The 16,148-nt window shown below is 41.1% G+C and overlaps 1 protein-coding gene across 3 annotated transcripts; it reads left to right on the top strand.

Moving 5' to 3' along the window:
- Positions 1-608: 608 nt before the first annotated feature.
- LOC114562941 (cilia- and flagella-associated protein 100) lies at positions 609-16,148 on the top strand. 3 transcript variants are annotated; one of them, XM_028589652.1, is made up of 17 exons: positions 609-696; positions 2,835-2,906; positions 3,026-3,058; positions 3,168-3,271; positions 5,151-5,409; positions 5,491-5,555; positions 8,635-8,798; positions 8,883-8,963; positions 9,145-9,329; positions 10,492-10,576; positions 11,803-11,845; positions 11,931-12,085; positions 12,302-12,431; positions 12,537-12,739; positions 13,616-13,709; positions 15,493-15,614; positions 16,065-16,148. In XM_028589652.1, exons 2-17 carry the CDS (start codon positions 2,867-2,869, stop codon positions 16,117-16,119), a joined length of 1,818 nt encoding a protein of 605 aa, XP_028445453.1. In that variant the 5' UTR covers positions 609-696; positions 2,835-2,866; the 3' UTR covers positions 16,120-16,148. The 3 variants fall into 3 exon arrangements, with proteins under 3 accessions (XP_028445453.1, XP_028445452.1, XP_028445454.1); XM_028589651.1 differs by having other exon boundaries at positions 2,996-3,058; XM_028589653.1 differs by lacking the exon at positions 16,065-16,148 and having other exon boundaries at positions 2,996-3,058; positions 15,493-15,902.

Here is a 16,148-nt window from a genome sequence, read left to right as displayed (position 1 = left end):
TGCTTTATGTATTTTAAGAGATTTGTTGCACGAATGTCTATGTCTAGCATCTGTTCCTATTCAAATGAACATGAAATGAAAAAAAAAAATTGTCAAATGTTAGTTGTGTAGCCATCAAACCAAAGTAAAATAACGAAAGTAAAGTCAAATGTTATTTTACAAGCCTTCTGTTAATTTTATTTGATGTATTTTTCAATATAGTCACTAAATAATCAGTGAAAGTCTTTACAATGGTTAACATTTTCATCAATGTTATACAGATATATAAATTATAACAATGACGTAAGCTGTAATATCGAAGATTTTAATTTAAATAAATGTCTATTTTGGTAGGTACTATCTATCACTGAAGGAGGTAACATAACACAATAGTAATTGACCTAAGGCTCACTGATGAAAGTATTGCAATATGTATATTTATTTGCAGTAGTACGAACTGGGTGTCTAGTAATAATAACGAACTATGCACACAATTCTGCAGACATTTTTAGGGTACAAACATGGATGTATGATAGGGTACAATCGTGGATGTAGGGTAGGCTACAATCTACAATCGGGTACAATGCATACAAGCTATGAATGCCAAAACAGAGCATTACTAGGAGACCGTGAAGGCAACAGTTACCAAGACAACAGTAGACAAACGAAACAGCCCAGCCTGAAGAGCGAAGTTGTGTGCTGCTGACAGCATTGGCGGTATGTTGAATTCATTATTAAAAGAAGTGTGTATAACAGTTAACTTAATGCTCATAGTGTTTATATCTATGCTTAATGCTAACCTGTACAGCAGCTATAGACCCAGTTTGTTTATCATGAAGCAAGTTAACAGTTGAGCGTGAGCTTTAACGTTACTTCCAACATAGTCTCGCGTTGCCAGACCTAGCTAACGCTATCTCCATTTACTCTGTGGAGTAGCCATAGACAGTGGGAGTAGCCGAGTAGCTAAAGTTAGCTAGTTACTTCCAGCATAAACATGTCTAACTGTGATATAACGATAGATACAATTCGCAGAAGCTCATTTAAAGGAGATTGAAGAGACTAGTAAAACTGTTTTTTTTCTAAATTGATGCTACATCTTATAACCAGGGTTAGCCAGTTATCTTTTGTCAAAAAAGATTCAAATGGCCGTATTAATCTAGCTAATTCCCTAGGGTTCCTTGGGTCAAAAAAATCGCTATGTGGGTTCTTCTTGTCAACCTCCCCTCTCTCTCTCTCTCTCTCTCAAATGTTGCCTTCAAGTACCCACACCATACACAGCAAATTAGGCATGGCAGCTTCATTATAGACTATTGCACAGTTTAAAAGTTTTATAGTTTCATTGGTTGCAGTCTATGTAAATGACATCAGCTGAGAGGAAGTAAACATGGACCCAACCTGTTGCCTAGCAATGTCATTCCAGTGTCTAATACTTTGCCTAAAAATGTGTTCTCACATGCTGGAATAGTACTGGTCCCCAGATTTATGGCTTTGACATTGTGTCCCTCTACAAGATAGTTTAGAGGGTCCAAACATAATATAGAATAAGATAATTAAAGCTCTACACACCAATGGTCCAACCCGCAGGTGTTTTCACTTTTGCCTGACTGGACCTCTTCTGACAAACGTTATGATTCTAATCAGTACATTTGATGACAACACGTCGCTCCACCCAACACAAGTCTAATCAGCAAGTGAAAATACCTGTGTGGGTGTGCACCGTGCAAAGTCTTTAATAATAAAATACATTTTAAACATTAAAACTGCCAGTTTGGAGGTTGTAAACAATATAGCATTCTCTGTGATGATCTGAGAGATATGTCTCTTGAAGTTGATAATGATAAGCTGGCAGAAGTTACAAAGCTCAGGAGCCTTGACGTCAGAGAGTCGGTCATCTTTACGCCGGCTACACACTGGCTGCGTTGCGTGGCGGGAGCGTGGCGTTTCTGTTGCGTGTCAGCTGCGTGGCGGCTGAGTGGCGGCTGCGTGGATTTTTCTGTCTTTGCACACCAGAAACGTGTCTGACGCGGCACTGCTGCTGCTAGCCTTGTCTGTACACATGTATGCACTGCACTCAAGCAGTAGTATACTTCATGTTAAACATAAATATATACTGATCCGATTACAGCAAAGACAACGTCAGCAGTATTGACGGCAAAATAGGCTACAGAATATTTCGTTCTGTATTGACAGGTGCAATATTTGATTTTTTTTTTATTACATTTATATCTGCATTTATGTCAAAACCTAGAGACTTTCAAACATCAAAATGTCATTTATTAAATGTATTCATGTCAAAATGACACATAAACATCTTTTCGTATTCTATTTTGCCTGAAAATAGGCGTCGGTCCTATTTCTAGCATGCATGCGTTTTCGGTGCAGCTCGAGCCGGGCCTGAGACATGCGTGTCATGCAGGCAGTGTGCAAGCTCTAAGCTGTTAACATGGGAGCCGAAATAAAACAGTCACGCCACACAGCTGACACGCTCACGGCACACAGCCAGTGTGTAGCCGCCCTTAGTCACAGCTATAGGTGGGAACAGCCAGGGTCCCACTGCCGAAGGATGCCAGGCTGCAATCTTTGTCACAAGGGGTTAAAGGTTTAGAAATGTAGCTGGACCCAGATGCATTGAATGACTTTAATCAGGGGTTAGAATGAATTACTTCTCTGCAATTTTCACACTTTGCAAAGTCATCCAGTGGGCCTGATTGGACCCTTTGGCGGGTCGGTTCTGGCCCACAGGCCGTATGTTTGACACCCCTGACTTAAATAGTTTTAAAATCGACAATTTGCGGTCGATGCTGTTTGTCATCCACCAAAAGGCTTTCATATGATTTGTTTTCTGTAACCTGCAGCCAAATGAAACGCTGAGCCTGGGCGGTGCCAGATGCCAGAAGTAACCTCAGAGCTGTCTTCACCACATCCCAGTAAATATTTGTTATAATGCTATGTGTCACACATAAGACACGTTGTAAATACACTCAGTGATTGATCATGTTTCCAACAAAACGACCAGAGATTTCTTCAGGCAGCATTGTTGTTTCAGATACTGATGGTGCTGCCAAATCACGTAAACCAGGTACAGTGGGCAATGACAGATCTGTGAAATAGAAAGCAGAAACAATGAGAATGTAGACTGTGCACTGTTTTTTTTTTTAAACAAATTTTCTGCATTGCATTGTATGCAGACATGAAGAAGAGGAGGAGGAAGACTCGACAGAGCCCATTCAAATTGCCAGATAGTCACAGCATTTTCCTACAGAGTCTAAATGAAAGCCGCGACCGAAAAGAGGTTGGTGTGTGTGTTTGAATAAAACTGTATAAATATAAGAGATGAGATAAGATAGATTTTGTTATCCCAAAGGAAATTTGTCTTGGCCAAACAAACAATATCTGCTGTTTAAAGAATTCAACACAACATAGTGCATGCATACATATAGTACACAGACACAGACTGCTGCATCACTCTGCATGGACAATGCTCATTTTGCATGCAGAGACTGCCACTAGCCAACAAAATTGCACACTGCCCGTTGTACAACACATCATAATAGTCGTCATAATATGAGCAGTAAGGGTAAGCTGCCTTATCAACATAAAATTCTGATAAAAAGAAAAGAAAGAATGTACATCTGTGTGTTTAAAATAAAAACTGCATTTCAGGGGCTAGGCTGGCTTGCTTATAAACACGTTCTTTTACATGCGCTGCATGATACTTGTGTGACACAGTTGCTGTGTTCTAAACCGTTCCCTCATTCACTCACTCACTCTTCCCTATATAGTGTTTATTAAATAGTGAACTATATAGGGAATGACCAAACAAGATTTCGGACACTACACTGAAATCTGATAAACATTGTTGCTTCAATAGATGCACCCGGTATGTGCGACGGTTATTTGTGTGACTGAAGCGGGCGCGCCCAGCATCATGTAAACAAACCAGAAAAAAATAGTAGTAAAAGGTTGTTTATATGTTTCATGCTACATGTCCAATGTTTATAACTGAAAGCCTGGTTCAGTTTTCCTTTTCAGTTTTCGCGGGTCCTTCTCAAGGGGGTAAGCCAGCCTCCACAAAGCATACCTCCTGTGGAGCCATTTTGATGCTAATAAGCCATCAGGTGCCGTTAGCATTCCATTGAGTGCCATTCATTTTGGCGCCACTTTGACAGCGACTAACTTTACATCTGAAGACTCTATTTGTCCATTGTTTATTTCTAAAGTAACATGACAATGTATAAAAGGCTCCATTACCTTGTATCTCACGTTATGGCTCCGTAGCAGACGTTTTTGTAAAAATAGGCTAACGATTGTGTCATAACCAAGCGACTTACTGTTGCATAGTTACCGTACAGTACAGGAGAAGCTCGCAGGCAGTTTCGATTCACATTAGCTGTTTAAGTTTAATTACTAATGTTAACTATCATTTTAGTTAGCAATAATCAGCCTGTGCCTATGTTATCTCCTTACATATACCTACGCTCTCCGTCTCTGTAAGACTGGGAATGATTGAGATTTCTCTTGGCACAGCTACCAGAAGACTTACAACTTTCAGACAGGTTGCTCACGTCACATCTACGTTGTCTCTCTAAGTTGGAGGCTGTGCAGTAACGCTCAACCATCACCGGAAAAGTGCTTCTAATATCTTTCACTGGTCTCCGTGGAAAACAACGGGGTGACATTGTCCATTTATTTTACTGTCTATAGTCTTTATTCTCCTCGAAACACGACCGCGTTGCATTGTGGTTATACAGGAGCAAAATGTAGGGTACATCGTATGTACACTCAAATAAGCTGTGCATCGTGGCGCGTTGGCTCAGTGGGTAGAGCACATGTACTGAGAGGTTTATGCCTCGACGCAGAGGTCCAGGGTTAGAATTGTGACGATTTCCTGCATGTCTTCCCCCTCTCTCTCCCCTTTCTCACCTAGCTGTCCTGACAAAAATTAAAGGCGGAAAAGCCCAAAAAATAATCTTTCAAAAAAAGATTTGCTGTGCATTGTGGGTATTTTATAGTGGACTATATAGAGAATTCGAACACCACTTCAAACTGGCGAACACACTATATATAGTGCACTATTTCCATGATAGGGAATTATCTCAAACACAGCTAATTTCTGCACACACAAAAAACGATCGCCATGTTAAAGTGCTGCTGCTGTTCTTTATGCACAGGAGATGCGTAAATTCCTTGCTTTGCCAATCGATGAGAAGACGACCCACGCTGCTCGAATGATGGCCAAGCTGAGGAAAGAATTGCAAGAACGAGTGGAGGAGGAAGAGAAGGAGGAGGAGGAGGAGGAGGAGGAGGAGGAAGAAGAAGAAGTAAAAGAAGGCGAGAAGATGAAGAATCTGAAAGAAATCAAGAGTAGGACAGTTGTCCTCAAACAAACACCTGGCAGACATGAGCTGAAGATGGCCATGATGAAACGAGGTGAGTGGAGAGAGAGCAGAGTGCACCCCATGGCAAACTTGCTAACGTGAATGTTAACAGTCGTCTGTCCTCTGTCTCTAGAAAACTTTACAAAAGACAGCAAACATGACTTCATCTCCATGGAACGGCAGAAGGCAGTGTTGGAGGTAAATGATTTCAAGAGTTGCTAAGATCTTAATAAAGGAGGAGCCCCGTCTCATCTGGATTCACTTTCTAAGGCTGCTGTGACTGATGCTTTTTGAATGTTTGGTTTTTGTAAGATGTCAGACGCTCTCTGTCGCCTCGGACCACATCCATCATCTATTTAGGAAACAAGAAAACTCTGTGTTTGTTTATGTGAAACAAAAAGGGGATCTCCACCTGGTTTTCACATCAAAGTCTGTTTACAGGTCTTGTGGATTACTACTGCATATCTGAAAATGTGTTTAAAACATTCTGTTGCTGTGTGAAGTCAGATCAATTGCAAAGGAATAGAAAGAAGTTAGCTTACCAGACCTCTGTAGCTCGCTCCTCTATTCTGCTTAATGGTATCAAGGCTATATAAGCCACTACTAGTATAGTCTATATCAACGACGTTTCATTTACGGGATTGCTCCGGTGCTGCCATAAATTCTGCTGGATGTCCCTTATTTTGGCCGGATGTCCGTTACCTTCCGCTTTCTTTGTGTTGGCATTCTAAACTCGGGCCAATTTATGAGGACTGTGGTTAAAGCACTAATGAACGTCTGTTACATTGAAGCCATTGCCAAATGAGTTGCTACAGAGCTAATTAAGACTATCAGCTCCACAAAACTCTCTCTGTAGTTCTCAGTATGGCTATGTTCAGAAGATTGTTGCGTCTGGTGACTTTCCTGCACAGAAACTCAAGTGAAGATAATTACTTCTTTTGAAGAGTCCATCATTTTTTTTTAATCCTCCGTGTCCTTCTTGGCTACTAGCAACTGTATGGAGGAAGAGGGGGGGTTAGCACAATCACGGAAGGTTTGTATCATGTGGACGCACCGACAGTTTTGTTGTCATTACTTAGATTACAGAAACTACGCACTATAGCTTTAACTGCTCCTCAGATCTCTGCAGGGTAAATCCAGACAGCTAGCTAGACTATCTGTCCAATCTGAGTTTTCTGTTGCACGACTAAAACTACTTTTGAACGTGCACGTTCCACCAAAAGAAGCTCCTTTCGGAGGCTATTTTGCAGAGACATTGTTGCTTCATCCGGTGCTAAGTGACGATTGTGATTGGTTTAAAGAAATACCAATAAACAAGAGCATGTTTTTCTCATAAAAAATCCCCCCATAAAGTGAAATTTTCATGCCATCGGACATTTAAAGCAGTGGCGGATCTAGAAAATTTTACATGGGGTGGCAAGAGGTCTTAGCAGGGGTAGACGGTACGTGGGAATCCCTATATGTGAATGGCTTCAACCAAACAAACACAAAAATACTTTTAAATACTTTTAATTCTTTTCAGAGCCATATTCCTCAGTCACTAACAAAACCAATTCTTCCTTTAAGAAGTCATTGTTTGATGGGTTTAAAGCTTGTATACCCCTCATTATCCTGCTGCTAAAGATTAAAAAGTGCCTGTCCTCCTCACTGATCATTGAGTCTATGATGGGAATGAATATACCTATTCTAAACATGGACATAGCCAATGCATATAAGTGACATTACATATTACCCTACTGTACGGCAATTTTATGGAAGAAAAATAAAAACATACCATATGGTCCAGGGGTAACTGCAGGCCTCTTCCTCCCTGTCATCTTCATCTGCCTGCACTCTCTGCCTCTGGTCCTCTCTCTGAATCTGGAGCCTCCTCTTCATCCCTCACTGATTCTTCTTTTTCCTCATCTCCTTCACTTATTTCCTCTTCTCCTTCTGTGGTCTTCTCCTGCTCTGACCCTCCATGGTCTCTCCAGTTTACTGCCTTCTCCTTCATTTCCCTCATTCTCTTCATCCTGTGTACTTCTTTGAATTTTCTTAGCAAAAAAGCTGGCAATATCCCACCTTCAGCCTTCCTTTTCATGTTTAGGCTCCAGCTAATTTCTTCAGCTACTCTGGCCTACAAAAGTCGATATGTTAAAAGCTGTGGTTATTCTTGTATTACATTACACTGTAGGGCCCTGTAGCTAATAAGTAGCTTATAACAAATATAAAATCAGAAAATATTTATCACATGCACACAACAGTTATGTTTAGACTAGGCTACTTAATCCTATTGTATTTGTTATTTCCCCAGTTGTAACCTGGTTTAATTTGTGCAGCATTATTGCTGTGATATGTGAGAGAAAGTGGATTTTATAGGACTGCTTAGCTAATCAAATAAAAATTATCTATCTCCCAACTGGCACTGTATTGTGTGTTGTAACGTTGGCGAAACGGCGACCATCAGTTAATGTTGTGGATACAAACAAGATTTTATATTTTATATTAAGCTGTTCTTGTCTTTACTAAAATCAAAACTAATCAAGGGGCGGAGTGCTCTTACAAATCACGAGGGAGCGATTTGACTTTTGGCTAACGTAATAGAAAATTAATGTTGAATCGTCTTTGGCATACAATACATTCATTACAAATGTAACTTTAAGTTAAACGTGTATGTTTAAACTTCACCTGGGGAAACTGACTTCACCTTCAGAGGCTCTGGGGCAGCTCAGTCTCTCCAGTCGGGTTGCACCGCAGCAGACTCGCTGTGCGCGTGAGCCAGACTGAGTGAACGCCGCTCGCACGTTTAAATCAGGGACGTAGCTAAGTATTTGAGGGGCAGGGGGCTAATAATACATTTAACAATTAAATTGTTCACTTTTGGTAAATGTATTGTTTTGAGAAGTTTGTGGACATAGTGGCGGGTTGTTTTTACAAGTTCAGTTTTTGGATCACCAAAGTTAGGGGGGCAGCCGGGCAAGCTGGGCAAGGGTCTAGAGTGGGGGGCACCTGCCCCCCCTTGCCTCCCTGTAGATCTGCCCCTGCTTTAAAGAAATACCATTAAACAAGCACGTTTCTCTCACATCCCGGAATGCTGTGTAAATAAGCCAGACCCTCCTCCGCAGCGCTGTGGAGGAAGGTCTGGCAATGCGAGACTACTACTAGCATAACACACCCAAATCTTTAACGGTCAAGTTGCATCGAATGTAGAGTTGCAGCCAGGAGAAAGAATGTGTGAAATAAATAAAAACTCTAGCTTGGCCCTCTTGCTTTATTTGCCCCTCTCTCCCTTCCTCAGTTATCTCTGATGACGAAGAGGTCCGAGATTTTGAGGATGGACAAAGCCATTGCAAAAGAGGAGGGACAGCTGAGACAGCTCGAAAAGATCATTGAGAGAGACAACCTCAGCTTTGAAGAGTTCCTCAGGGAGAACGAGAAGAAGTCCGTGGAGGCCAGAACATTGTAAGAAGCATCATGATATGACATGTTGGCTGAGTGTTGTTTAAAGAGTCACATTGCAAACGGTTGTCCTGTCTCTGTTGTCAGTTTTGAACGCGAGGCCAAGTCCAAACAGGAGAAGAACGCTCAGATCAAGAGACTGACTGCTGAAATAGGGACTGTGAAAAGGTAGCAGTCTGATCATTTTGTAAAATGAACATATGAGTGTGCACATTACCCATGTTTAAGTGCATAGCAGTGTTAACCCAAAAGGTACACTGAGGGTAACTATAAATATGGGGGAATAAATTGGGCGGGACAGTTATGTCATGTGGAATTCCATTAATATCGAATGTTTGTTTTTTCATAGTGAACTCGGCAAGTTTGAAGAAATCCTGATAGACTACAAAAGATATGAGGAGCTTCTGTTCGAGTTGTCTCCTCCAGAGTGGCAGGAGGCCCAGAAGACCAAGGCTTTCAAAGCTAATGTCCTCACTGATGGAGACGTTTTGGACGAGCAGAACAGGGAGACCGAGGAGTCAGCTATTAGGAACGGCAAGTGCAAACCTGAAGTGGGATTTTATAAGTGTGGTTGCATAAGGTACTTATCCATAGTGTATTACCTGCAGTAGATGGCGGTCATCACACCTCCAGTTTGGAGGATCAGACAGGATGTATATATATCAATATCATCAATATCAGTTTATGTTTAGGCTATGTTTAGAATACTTCCACCACTTTACCTTGCAGTCAGACATCCCGTTAAAGTTTAGGGGTAACTGAAGCCGGTCTAAGCTCTCGTCTAAGCCACCAGACTCCTTTACCTCGCAGAACACGGGAGTTGCTGGTCTACCGCTGCCTCGATCGGTTAGTTTGTTTCTTTTATTGTGTTATTTGGTGTTTTAAAAGGGTTAGCCTAGCCTGACAAGCCAGACCCACATCAAGATGTTGGGTCTGGGAACTCACCATTGGCAGGGCTCAATCCAAGGGGCGGGATAATCGGTTGTCTTTCAAGTTCCCTCTGCATGCAATAGGATAGCGCTACAACCAACCAGAGCAAGGTCTGCCGTCATTATGTTAAGCCTGCCCACCGACTCTATTCGCGATCTGATTGGCCCGGCTAGAGTTTGGCTTTCCCAGCTCGCAAGCCGCTGGAGAGTTGCTAGACCCGCTCACTGCAAATTACATTTGCTGCTGATAGGGTGCGTCTAGATTTCTAGGCTAGGGTTAGCCAGCAGTTAACCAGTAAATCCCGTTTTCTGAAAGGTAAAAATACAGTTTTTTTCAATGGAGTCTGGTGACTTTGACAAGAGTATCGAACAGTGCTGTTTGACGGCAAGGTAAAACTTTGAAAATATTCTAAATAAAGCGTACACTTAAACTGATAATGATTTGTTTGTATACTTGTTTAGTTGGCCAAAATACATTTACCAGCTGCCCATACTGTCCCCGTCCTCAGCAGTACATTGCTTAACTTCTGTTTCGGTCCTCCTGTCTGCTTCTCCAAACTGGGGGCGTGTCGACCGCCATCTACTGTAGATACACGGACTATGGATTAGTACCTACCCCATTACAACCCCACTTAAAAAAAAACTATCCCTTTAATATCCTGATATTGTTGTTTTTAAATCTAACTCAAACGTGGTCTAAGGAGTGCTTTGTTACACTGAGTATGGATAGTGCTTGTAGTGTGATTGGAATGATAACATGCACACAGGTTTGAAGGAAAGAGTTTCCAGTCCAGGTGGAGAGCTGCCTTCCATCAGAGAGACCAGGCTGTCCTCAGCCCACAGCGACACACTGTGAGGAAACAAACACACACACACCTCCATCACAACACTGAGGGCTGTTTTGCTGCACATCCAGTAGTTATCTTTTGCATTCATACACACTGATGTGGTGCTAAATAAGGTGGGCCATGACTTCCATTATAGGTCCCATATTGTAAAAAGTTGAATTTCCATTTATTTTTTTGATAATAAAGTAGGTCGAGGTGTTGTATAAACACTGAAAGTATCAAAACGCTCAATCCACAGAGAAATGCACACAGCCTGTACTCAGAAACTGTGCCTTTAAACGAGCCGTCAGGACTTCGTACAGTGCTGTTACAGTCATTCCCCGGCTGCAATGATGGTGCAAAGACTCAGTGACTGCAAATGCAGAAGACCCAGAAACGTTGACCAATCAGAGGGGACTGGCTTTTTTTGGGAGGGGGACTTAAAGAGACTGAAGCTAAAACGGAGCATTTGAGACAGAGGGTGAATACAGTTATATTCAGACAGACAGTATGAGAAAAATAATGTGTATTTTTTAACATTATAGCATGTAAACATGTTCTAGTAGAAACCCAAAATACAAGTATGAACCTGAAAATTAGTATAATATGGGACCTTTAAGTGAAATATAGATCATTTACACATTGTCAGGGTTGCAGCAGGTGGATCCAAATGCAAGACTCGTCCAGCGAATGTGCAGAACAAACTCTTTATTTTGACTCACACAACTAACAAACTCAAAACTACAAATAACCAGGACTCACACAGGACAGACAGGGAATGACGAACCAACAAGAGACAAAGGAAACAGAGAGATATATAAATACACAGGGTAACGAGGACTAACAAGGAACAGGAGGCACAACAGGTGAAACAAATCAGACAATCACAAGGGCAGGAAAATCAAAAGACAGGAAATAAAACCAGACAAGACAGAAAACCAGACTTTCAAAATAAAACAGGGAACAGAGCAAAATAGACAAACAAGACTACCACAATAAGACAGAACATGGAACAAAGTACAAAGCACAAAACACAACAAAACACACGAAAAGGCCACAAGAGTGGCACAAAGGCAATAAGTCTCAGCCGGATCCTGACACACATACTTACGCAATTCATAATCCCTCTGTTGTATTAAACAGCATGTCGGTGTCATTTTGAACTTAAAACCTTGCCGTAAATTCATTTTAAATGTAAAATGATGCTAAAAACATTCTCCTGACCCCAAACTCTTTCTTTTTTCCTTCCAGGGTCACAACTTCTAAACTGGATAGTGACGGCTCAGAATATGAGGTCAGTCAATCTATTTTTCTGACTTCATCTCTTCATCTTGGGTATAGTCTACTTATCTCGCACACCTTGTTTTTCACTGCTGCAGCATGAGCCAGAGCTGTACTTCACTGATCCTCAGCAGCTTCTGGATCTGGTGACAGAGCTGACAGAGCAGAACTTGTCCCTGATTCAGAACACTACAAGGGTTGAAGAGACGCTGGAAGAGCTCAGGCAGTCCACAGAGGCAACCAGGAAGAAGATGTAAGCGTCATGGCTCAAGGCTCTGTGAATGAATTTTGTCTGTTGCGTTGCTTTAAAATGAGCAGACTCATTTGCTCTAATGAAATCTGCAGATGTCTCACTTTTTTACTTGGAATTTCAGACCTATTATAATCCTTTTTTTCCTGTACACCGTTTACTCCCTTATCCCCTCCACTTTACCACATCAATCGAATGCTCAATCCTTTCTGTCTGAAGTGAAAAGGATGAAGAGCATCTAACCCTGCAGATTAACGACATGAACCAGAGAATCGAGATTGAGAAGGCACGAGGCACCAAGCTCAGACAGAAGGTTCAGCTCCATGTTTCATTGAACAAAGAAGACCAGGTAAGGAAGCAGAATGTGTTTGACAACAGCCAGAAATCATGTACGGTGGCATTAGTAGTCTCCTCATCTCTTCCCCTTTTCATTTTCCCCTCTTCTCGCTTGCAGGATGTTATGTTGGATGCTCTGGGTGAGAAGGTGGCAGAGGTCCATCGCTGCTGCGTGGATGACAGGATTACCAACCTCAGCACCTTGGAGAAGCTGGCCAACATTGAGAACCGCATGTCTTTACTGCTGCAGGGCCTCGAGAGCATCCCTGAAGAACACTTAGAGATGATGAAGAAGATCAAGGACAGCGAGAAGAGGAGCAGGTATGTCTTGGTGAATATACTTTCTCTTAGTCTCGCATTGCCAGACCTTCCTCCACAGCGCTAAGGAGGAGGGTCTGGCTAGTCTCCACACAGCATTCCGGGATGTGAGAAAAACGTGCTCTGGTTTATCGGCATTTCTTTAAACCAATCACAATCGTCTCGGGCGGCGCTAATCGCTAGGGCGGTGCCTCGTCGAAATAGCCTCGGGAAGGAACTTGTTTTGGTGGCAAATGAAGCAAGAGGGCCAAGCTAGAGTTTTTATTTATTTCACACATTCTTCCTCCTGGCGGCAACTCTACCTACAATGCAACTTGACCATAGAGATTTGGGTGTGTTATTCTAGTAGCAGTCTCGCATAGCCAGACCCTCCTCTGCAGTGCTTTGGAGGAAGGTCTGGCTAGTTCACACAGCATTCCTGGGATGGGAGAAAAACATGCTCATTTATCGGCATTTCTTTAAACCAATCACAATCGTCTTGGGCGACAGTGCCTCTGTAAAATAGCCTCGGGAAGGAACTTGTTTTGGTGGAAGATGTGTACGATCAAAAGTAGTTTTAGTTGTGTAACAGAAAACTCAGATTGGACAGATAGTCTAGCTAGCTGTCTGGATTTACCCTGCAGGGATCTGAGGAGCAGTTAACCACCAGAGTTTAAAATGCCAACACAAAGAAAGAGGAAGGGGACGGACAAGCAGCAGAATTTCCGGCGGCACCTGAACAATCTCGGAAATGAAATGTTGTCGATGTAGACTAGCTTTGTCTTGACTGTGAGAAAAAGTTGATAGAGCAGCAAAGTCAAGCCTTTTCTGAAGGTGATGTAAAATAGCAAAGGGCATTCATCACAACATAACTCCCTGTCTTCCTTCGCCATGTCACAGGCAGCGTGAGGAAAAGCAGAGAGAGCAGAGTGAGAAACAGAAGGAAAGGATGAGGAGGTACTTGGAGAGATCTCTGGCTGACTCCAAGAAAATAGTAAGTCGTTTGCTGCATTTATAATGTGTGGCACTGGGTAAGATGTGGGTGGAATCTGTTGAAATACATTGCAGCTGGTAAAAAAAAATAATGATGTGTTGTAGGGCTGCAAAATATATATTTTATTATTATTACAACTGGCGCAATAAACCCACCGCAAAAGACACAGAGATTTTTTGTGTTCGTTAAAAGAAAATATCAGTAGAAAACTGCACTTTAAAATCTAACCGTTGTTAAAATCTAACCGTAACTTTGATATTCAATTCAATGTTCAATTTGTTCATTAAAAGAATGATAGAAACAATTTTTAAATTCAACAAGCAATTTGTTGTATTTTAGCAGAATACTGAAAGCAGCAAAAATGCAGAACTAAGTACACTTTAATATCTGTTAAGTTATTGCAAGTAATATTGTTATTGCGATATTCAACAACGTTAAAAACATATATATATATATATATATATATATATATATATATATATATATATATATATATATATGTTTTTACTAGGGCTGTCAATCGATTAAAAAAATTAACTAATTAATTGCACAATTTGCTGTAATTAATCGCGATTAATCGCTTTTTTAAATTGAGACTGAAGCTTATAATAATGGATATTTAAATGCTAAATCACTTAACTTTGCAAATATGAAGAAAAAAACAAACAAGAAAAGGTTCTGCTAAGTTCAGAATGTTTAATATCTTTCAGAACAACAGCAGCAACAATTTGGCTTAGTCCTGCTGAAGGCTGCTGAAACGGCTAGAAACTGTCTGACTTGAGAGCAGATTTTTGTCACCGCCCCCGGCTGCTGTCGCCTGCTCTCGTCTACTTTACAGGCGAGGCGCAGTTCATCTCCAACGAGCCTATGTTCAGTCGGCGGCAGGGCAGTCGGGACTCACCCGGAAATGGCGAGCGGAATGAGGTGACTAGTCTCAAAATCTGACGAAAATCTTCTAAACTGACCTTTGTTGAGCTGAAATGAAGACCGATTCAGCAACTGCACGGCCTATTTCTCGCTTAAAATGTTTTCAGAAACATGTTTCAGTGAACTATCTTAGTACAATATGAGATCGTATTCTGAACGGCCGCCATGACAGTCTGGTTTTGGATTTCCGGAGAAAACAAACCCATGTGACGCGTTCGTCCAATCAGCTGCCGGTTTTCATTACTTGGGCAACAGTACAGAGTAGCGCCGCCTGCTGTTATGTAGACGTATTACGTTTCTCAGCCGCCACATGAAGTAAACAAACACAGCTGCGTTAATTTCGTTAATTTTTTTTAACTAGTTAAATATTAAAAAATTAACGCAAAAATTAACGCGTTAATTTTGACAGCCCTAGTTTTTACCTATATATATATATATATATATATATATATATATATATATATATATATATATATATATATATATATATATATATATATATATATATATATATATATAGGTAAAACACACACACACACACACACACACACACACACACACACAAAAGAATCACATGAGCATTGCTTAGACCAGGGGTCAGCAACCTTAGGTACGCGTGCTACAATTGACACGCGGTAGGTCAATCAATGGCGCACTAGCAATAAGTGTGCAGGAGGTTTTTTGGAAATATTCCAATCCGCATGCCAAATGACCTCTTTCACACCTTTTGACAGGAGCACAGCCTGTTTGATAAATGCTGACGCCGCACACTGATTTACAAGAACATTTTAAAATGGCACTTCATATTATAAAGGTTGCTGACCCCTGGCTGAGACTCTTTCCCATTTTCTTTCAGACTGGGAGAAAGCTAATGCCCAGATGCAAGCCTCTTGCCCAGAAAGTCAGAGTGAGCAATGTGGACAACACACCTGCTGAGGATGAGATGCATGCCTACCTCTTCACCTCTGAGGACACAGAGTAAAAGACAAAAGACAATCTGTTGTGTGCAATCATGCCTCCAACGCAACAGTTGTGGAGTGAAAATGATTATGGGATATTTGGTTGCATACAGCACATACCACATAAAATCAAATAGAATCAATAAATCAACATCAGCTAAAATGTTAACACGTGTAAAAGAAGGACCTGCATGTAAAGTACAATAAAGCAGTCTGATTGCATTGAAAATTGGTTGTTTAATACCAAATTAGCTCTTTAGATATTTGTATTATTATGATCATATGTACATTAAATTATCGAAACATGTTTTCCTGATCCAACTCTGTTGCCGACTCTATATAGTGTACAGGGCTAATTGATTCCAGTAAATTCAAACAATGATTTGATAACTTCTATTGAAATTTGCCTAAATCCGTGCAATGCAAGAAATATGACCCACGTTTTCAAAATACTGTCTTTACATTATAGGTTCTGTCATAAACCGGGTCATAATTCATCAAAAATGACAAGAAAGCGACAGTAGGTGGAGGTATTGAACATTTATGTGCTCAC

The sequence above is a fragment of the Perca flavescens genome, chromosome 10, assembly GCF_004354835.1.
Source record: "Perca flavescens isolate YP-PL-M2 chromosome 10, PFLA_1.0, whole genome shotgun sequence".
In the NCBI taxonomy this organism is placed as follows: Eukaryota; Metazoa; Chordata; class Actinopteri; order Perciformes; family Percidae; genus Perca; species Perca flavescens.
This window is presented reverse-complemented; position numbering and strand designations above follow the sequence as displayed.